At 22.3% G+C, this 8,299-nt stretch overlaps 2 protein-coding genes across 2 annotated transcripts in view; both read right to left on the reverse strand. All coding sequences in view use genetic code 6, as the record gives it.

Annotated features, from left to right (window-relative positions):
• Positions 1-3,255: 3,255 nt before the first annotated feature.
• Positions 3,256-4,722, reverse strand: TTHERM_00489510 (cell surface immobilization antigen; the record flags this gene model as incomplete). Its single annotated transcript, XM_001016827.3, has 1 exon — positions 3,256-4,722. The coding sequence occupies one exon, from the start codon at positions 4,720-4,722 to the stop codon at positions 3,256-3,258; it is 1,467 nt and encodes a 488-aa protein (XP_001016827.1).
• A 3,338-nt stretch (positions 4,723-8,060) lies between these two features.
• TTHERM_00489530 (hypothetical protein) overlaps positions 8,061-8,299 on the reverse strand; it is a gene marked incomplete at both ends in the record, with an annotated part of 361 nt that continues 122 nt past the window's right edge. The window contains 2 exons of the mRNA XM_001016829.3: positions 8,061-8,114; positions 8,266-8,299. The exon at positions 8,266-8,299 is cut by the window's right edge and continues 122 nt beyond it. Coding sequence (XP_001016829.3) covers positions 8,061-8,114; positions 8,266-8,299 — 88 coding nt within the window. The remainder of the gene's footprint in view (positions 8,115-8,265) is intronic.

Below are 8,299 nucleotides of genomic sequence, written 5' to 3' on the forward strand. Positions count from 1 at the left end.
ATACTATAAATATCGGTTGATAATTCCTTTTTCTTATTCTAAGCTTCTAAGTTTTTATCTACTCAATTAGTATACTAAGTCCTTTTTATCTCCCTGTAAATTTTAGTATTTTTAAAAAGCATTTTCAAAAGATTGCTAAAAATATAGAGATTTCCTTCATTTAATCTAAATATTTTAATTTAAGTTTACATTACATATTGTTCGATTGAAGAAAAAATGATTATTCTGCTTATAATTAAAATATGAAATCTATAAGCCACAACTTTTCAGATATCTTCTGTATTTCAAAACCTAATTTTTTAATTACTTATCTTTTTATCTTAAAAAATTTTATTTTAAAGTTTGTTTTCAGCTTTTAATGGTTTCATTTTTTGAGAACATAAACTAATTAATTATTCATAAAAATAAGCAAATATTTAGTATTAATGTAGGCAAAATTTTTATGAGGAAATATTGACTTAGCTAATATGTTATCTAGAAGAGATTATCCAATCCTTTTATGACCAATTCATTTTTACAGTAAATCATACTGATTTTTAGTTTTAGGTATTTTAATTTTTAATAATCATTTAATTTTAATAGCTTAACATTTATTATTAAAAATAAATTTGATTGTTCAATATCTTGATAACTTTTAAATATTTTATAAAAATTTGATTTTTCTGAATCTGCTAAGCACTCATGCATGTATGATGTATGAATTAATCACAAATAAATAAATTTTAATATTTTTTTCTAATTTTATGGGAGAAAAGTACAGTGAATGAGTGAGTATGTAGTTGAGCTTATGTAGGGTTTTGAGATTAAAGTTTTTTATGAATCTTTTGATAGATTTTCTTTTTAAATTAGATAAAAAAAAAATTTAAGGTTAAGCTAGTTTATCCTTTTCAGTTGAATTTAAGACTTTATAAAATTAGTGTATTTTTCAAAAACTGATTCAATATTTATTACTATTTTCCTTAATTTAATTTACCATTTTAAATTAATTAACCAAAATATTTTTTTTAATACAATTAGAATATATTTGAAAACAAATTAATAAATTAAACAACAAATCAAAAAGCAAGAAACTAGTTTTTACATTCTAAACTACATAATTCATTCATACTTGCTTATTAAATAGAAATTAAAATAAATTACTTAAAAATATTTTGTTTTGACTAAATCAATAAATTAGTTAATAAATATATTACAAGAAGAATAATATTAAAAAGAATATCAATATAATTACTTTATATAGTTTAAATATATAAAGAGAGTGGATGTATGTATGTAAATGTATTGATATTATCATTTGTTGTAGCTAGAAAAAAGTAATAAATTTGTACTGATTTTTTTTAAAATTACTTAGACCAGAAATTAAAAAATGGATTTTTACTCTTAAATTGACAAAATGCCTGGAAAAAGGATTATTTTAATACATATAAATTTTAAATCTTTGTTATTTTATTGAATGTTTTCTAAAAATAACATTCTTAATTTTATCAATATTAATGGATTACAGAAAACGAATTTATATTATCATTCAACATAAAAATTCTGGCTATTTCATCTTAATAGATAAGCATAAGCATTCATTTTCCTTTAACTGACTATGGTTTGGTTAGGTCATTAAAATTTACTCAAATTTAAATTAATTATTTTTGAATAACTATTATTAAAATTAAAAACAGTAGAGTAAAATTGTATAATTAATTAAATATTTTATATTTAATATTTAGTTAGATAATTCATGAAAAAATTAAGATTTGATATGAGATCTTTTTTCATTAATTAGATGTCTTCCTTTAAAAAAAATATATTCCCTTGGACTATTTGAGGTTTTTAAACTCAAATGGTTTAAATGGTTTGTTGAAATTTAATATAAATTAAGGTATACCGTCTACGCTCTAATATAAGAAAGAAAAAAAATTATTATTTCGCCAAAAAATTCTCTTATTTAAGTTATTTTATTTTGTAATGATTCAAAGGAATATCACTCCTCCTTTATTGGAATAAATGCGTTGCCACCTTTCTTTCACATTCTTATTATTTAATTTCATTTATTTTTTTAATTAATTATTTAATTCATATCAACAATAAGTAAAACTTCATGAGTCCAATTTATTCTATTGTGCTAACTAAAATGGAGAAATATTCTTAATCTAAATTGACGAATTAAAATACTCACAAAAAGTGAATTAATTGAGTAAATTTATCAAAGTAATATTAATATTTTTAACACTATTTTTTTATTTTTTAATGTGAAAGTGTATAAATATAAAATGCATTTATTGATAAAACCCCAACTCAATGAGGAATATACAGGAGTTGCTGCTGGGTTTGGAGTTAGGATATATAGGTTGGATATTAGTGTAAATACAGAATAAATAGTTCTTAATAATCTTTTTCTATACATTCAATTTAGTAGTTAATTTTTTAAAATGAATTAATAAAAGAATTATATATACTCTTTCTCTAAATAATTTTATTTTTAATGGTATTTTTTTAATTAATAAAATTATTCAAATTTTAGCCTTTTTTCCTATCTAATTGTGAATGAAAAACACAAATTGTTTAAAAAATTTTTATCTATATTTTTAAAAACTGTATTTTCATATTTTGCTAAAAAATTTTAATCAAGAAAAACTCTTAAATGATGTCTTTAGGTATGAAGAACCAAATTCATTTTAAATTCTTTCAATTTTACAAATTAAGCGCCATAGCGCAGGCCATTAAAAATCAAGACTTACTTGTTTGCGCTATTATTACAAATAATAGTTGCTCAAAAAGTGCAAGTCATGCATTATTTCCTATTTCAATTTGATTGACATCTGAATGTTGATTCTTTAATGAAAAATAAGAAATTAAGTTTATTTTATTAAAATTTTGAAAATTTAAAAAAAATAATTGAAGAATTTAGGGTAAAAAAATTGATCTGAATTTGTTAGCTTATTTTCCTGTTTTTAACAAGAATACACTTTTAATAATTTATCAAATTAATTAAGCCAAAGACTAAATTTTATAAATTGACCATCTACTACCTGTCTATCATTAAATGAATCAAAATTTTATGATATTTATTAATTATTTAACTTATTTACTTGTTTAATTCTTTTTATTAAAATTTTTAATAATAAAATAGATGAAAGGTTTTAAAAAGAATTACTTTTAAAATCAAATCAGCATACATACATAAAATAATTAAATATATAAGCCAACAATCTCAAAAGTTTATTTTCTAAATATAGTTTTTTAAAAATAGCTATTTACTTTTCAAATAAGCAAACAAGCTATTATTAAGCTTGAAAAAGCTAAAACGATAGATGATGATGATGATGATGATGATGATTAGGATGATGATGATGGTTTAGTAGAAACGCAGGATTTTTAATCTGCAGAAGCATATTGCTTTGCAGAATTAACACCACTAGCATTACATACTTGACAATCTGAGTCAGTCCAACCAGAACTTCTAGTGCAACTTGCAGTTGAATTAACGCAAGCGTTTGCGTAAGCATTTGCAAATTTGTTAGTTTGATTACATGAACCACAGAAGTAGTCATTCAAACCACTTGTAGGCATAGGAGCACCTAAGCAAGATTTAACATAACAATTTTAGGTATCAGATGATGGTATATCAAATTAGAAATTAGTGAAAGTACCACAATTAGTGCAAGAGCCAGAATTTTGGCATGGGACATTAGTACCTTTCTAAGCTACAGTAGCTTAACAGGAAGATTAATCTGCTTTAGCAAATAACAAAGTTGAAGTGGCTGTGCCTGTATTACAAATAACACAATCTGAATCTGTCCAACCAGAGGTTCTTGAGCTCTAGCATGTAGCTGAACTTGCAGCACAAGATGAACCATCAGTATTAGCGTATAGTTAAGTTCCTTTAGTAGCACTGCCTGTATTACATTTGCTACAGTCACTATCATTCCAAGTTTTAGCAGCTCTACTATTTCCACATGTGGCGCCACTTGCTACACAAGATGATCCATCAGTATTAGCATATACGTTAGATCCTTTAGTTGTACTACCTGTATTACATAAGCTACAGTCACTATCATTCCAAACAGTATTACCTCTAGAGGTGCATGAGGAGCTGCTTGCTACACAAGTTTTTTTATCAGTATTAGCATATATTTTTGCTGAATTAGCTCCACCAGCATTACAAGTAGAGCAGTCTGTATCAGAAAAAGCGCTAGGTCTAGTGTTAGAACATGAATCTGAAGAATTTACACATGCTGTTCCATAAGAATTTGCCCATGGATTAGAACCACCACATGATTTGCAAAAGTTATCAATTAAATTAGCAGTTGGCATAGGTGCAGCTAAGCATGATGTGATGATACAATTAGTTGTATCACTAGCTGGCATAGACCAAGCAAAAGCTGGTGAAATTGTACCACAGGAACTACAAGAAGTACTTTTCTAACATGGAACAAGTGATCCTGCAGTAGCTACAGCACTTTGACAACCAGTTTTTTAAAGATTAGCGTAGGCATTACCTCCAGGTAAACAAGATGAGCATAGAGTATCATATACATTTGTCAAAGTATTACCGACAGTACTACAATCAGAGATTTTTGATTTGCCAGTTGTAGATCCTGCAGTCCAAGAGCTACCACCAGCTCCACCACATAAAGATTAATCATTAGTAGTACACTAAACTTCTGTGCCTGAACCAGCAAATATAATTGTTATTGCAAGTGAAAGTATAATTAATTATTTAATCATTTTCTTTTTCAAGATTTAAGTATTTAATGTTTTTATTGTTTTCTTTATTAATAAATTATATTTATCTCACTTTTTTTTGCAGTATTTAAAGAAATTAATTTAAAACTAATAAATGAATTAATTGATAGCAATTAAATTAGCAGAAATCAATATTCCTAAATATTTATTAACCTGATTTTAAGATTAGTGTAAACCTTTCAAAAAATAATCAAAATATCTAATAGGGGGAATTATTCCATCTGGTCAATAACTCAAATTATAATTAGTTATTAATAAAAGATTGATATTTGTTTTTATTTTGGAAAAGATAGGGTAAGGAAAAGTAAATATTTTGAATAAAAAAATAATTGATATATTAAAATTTTAAGTTTATTTTTTAAATACAATTTATTTATCTTATGGCCAACAAATACAAAGCGAATTCATATTACAGTTGATTTAAAAATAAATTTTTTTAAAGGTATTTTAAGTACATATTAGTTTTAATCGTTTAAATTCAATAAGAAAATAAGCTAATTTTGTAAAATATCAAATATATTTTAATCATTTTTTAAAGATCTAATAAGATTTTGAATATTTTAAGAATATGATAATTTTTTACATTTTAATGAGAGTTAATAAATTAAATTTCTTTGTTGATAATTATTTGATTGATACATATTATATAGTTACTTCTGTTCATTAATCATAAAAATAGATAAAATTTAAAATAAAGGTATGTATAGGCATTATAAAAATTAAAATAAAGAAATATAAATATGTGTTTTTTATTTAGTTTTTTCTTTTTAGATTTTGTAGACTATTTGTTAATTTACATCCAAAATTAGTTGATTTAAGTTTGAAATTAAATGAAATTTTACCCCCAAATCTATCTTTTGTTTATATCAAAAAAAATCAAGAGAAGTAAGTATCTTTTTCTAAATTTGATTAAGAATTTATTGCTTTTAAATATTTTAATGTAATGATGTGCTCTAATAAGGCATAATTACATTCATATTGGAATCTGTAAGAACAAAACAAAAAAATATAAGATTAATGTAGAAAAAATTAAGAATTTGTGTTAATTATTTTACTTTTACTTACTTTTTTATTGTCAAATAAACAAATTAAAAAATATTTTATCCTTGATTATTATTTAAAAACTTAATTATCTATCTTAAAAGTACTAGGGTTACATAAAATTTTATAAATAATTAGTATTTATTTATTTTCTTTCATTTTTCATTTGATGTCTTTTTTGATAAAGTCATCCAATAAAAATATTATTAATTAATTTCGTATTAATCTAAAATTCAAGTAGTTATTTGTTTAAAAGCTAAATTATTCTATATTGGTATTTTGTTGCTCAAATCAACCATAACTCTTAATATACGCAATTTTCTATTTCTAATACTTCCTCTAATCAAATTTTATTTGTAGACTATTTATTTAAAATTCATTCTTTTCTATTTAATTTATTTTGAGTTTTAGTTTAGTAAGTTAATCAGTCTCTAACTTTGGACATTAATATATCTTATAGAGATATACCGTGTTTGAATTCATTCTTTTGGTAGTTTCTTCTATTCAATAATTCATATTCGGCTGTTTTAGGTGTTAAAAAAGTAAAATATTTCAAATTTTATTTATATTCTAATTAGAAAGTTTACAATATGATATTCAAAAGATTTATAAATTAGAACAGAGAATGCTTGAAGGCAAAATGTTAAACATCAATTTACAATTTATTTTAAATAAAGTGTATGCTTTATTTATTTTGCTTTCAACTTGATTGGGTAAGGAAAATATTCTAATATGAAATTTGACAATTTTTTTAGATATTTAAATATTTATGGCTTAACAAATTAGGGTTGAAAACAAAATTGGATTTTTATTTTATTTTTTATTTTCTATCTTCAATTTATTAAAGCTTATTTCAAAAGTCTAGCAACAATATTCGTTCACAAAAACTAACACCAATTCTTTAAATTTTTCTTAAACACTGCAAAAATTATTTTAAACCATTAATTTTAAGAAGTAAAAAAATTCTAAGATTTAAAAACAAAAACAGATGATTAAATTTTTTTTAAAATTGTTTCATTTTTATAATAATACCATTTGATAAGAAATTATTTGATTCTAATTCAACTAACAATTTTCTCCAAAATATTTCACAATTGAAATTCATTTATTTAGAGATATTTGATTAAAAAAGCGAATAAATACTGGGTAAGATTACTAAATTGAGATTAGATTAAAATAAATAATATTCAGAAAAATACAAAAAGATATCCTATCAATTGAGGTTAGAATTTATCAAAAATTGTTTCTTATATTTTTTATTAGAAATTCAAAAATTATAAAAGATATTCAATTAGGTGGTTTTTGATTTTACTTTCTTAATCATTGTTCAAACAAAGCTTTCAAAAATTATTCTCTTACAATTAGTATTTATTTATTTTCTACGAGATGACACTATACCTAAATACTCTATATCTTACTCTTTTTTTCTTCTGAAGAATATTAATTTTTCATACATTTATTTTTTAAATTTAACTTATTTAAAAAATTTTCCTTTTCACCATTTTTTCTTCCATAATAGCAGAAAGCTGTTTATGACATCATATTAGATTTATTATGTGATATTAAACTTAAAACTATTTTTTTATTGTTAATATAATCAAAACGCTCTATAAGATATAATATTGTTTATTCTTTGGCTTTAACGATATTTTACCAAAAAAAACTTAGTCACAAATAAGTTATTTAGAAAGACATATTTTTATTTTATGCAATTAAAAAGCCAAAATAAAATTAATAATAAAAAAATAATATTATTTTAACATGGCAAACACACACTATGTACAATTGATAATGATATTTATTGACAATTATATAAATTTCAATATGTGTTATAATACTAAAAATACCTTAAATCTTTGTCTATCTACATGATTAATAAGGTAAATAATTTTAGGAAGTTAAAACTTTATTTCACAGATATTTTTATTTCTAAAAACTTAAAAATACGATTCTGAAGATAGAGAAACTATATTGATATCAATAAACATTCAAAAATGTTAAAATATTTGTTTGATAAAAACATTTTTCAATTATTGAACTCTTTTATACAAAAACGAAATATTTTGGAAAGAGATTTTTTTATAAATAATTAGTAATATTTATAATTGTGATTCATAAAAAGAAAATTTTAGACTATGATAAATGTTCAACTAAATAAATAGCTTTGGTACATAAAATACATGAGAATAAATAAATTATTTCTTTTTGCTTATTTATATCATAGCAGTATTTGGCAAACAAATATTTAAGTTAGCCTACAATAAGATAAAATTATTTACTCAAAATGAGCCAATTTAAAGCTTGTTTTCTTTGAAATCAGTAATTCGAATATTCTTATATATAAAATTTTCTTCATAAAATTTTGTAGACTATTTGTTTTATTTCCATTTCAAATTAATATTAATTCATGTTCGAAGAAAATTAATTAGAATTATATCTACCTTATCTTCTAAACAAAAAAAGGAATTTAATTGATATACTTACAAAATTTAGAATTGATTACTCTTAACTTTCTAAT

This window comes from Tetrahymena thermophila, assembly GCF_000189635.1.
Source record: "Tetrahymena thermophila SB210 genomic scaffold scf_8254636, whole genome shotgun sequence".
NCBI lineage: Eukaryota > Ciliophora > Oligohymenophorea > Hymenostomatida > Tetrahymenidae > Tetrahymena > Tetrahymena thermophila.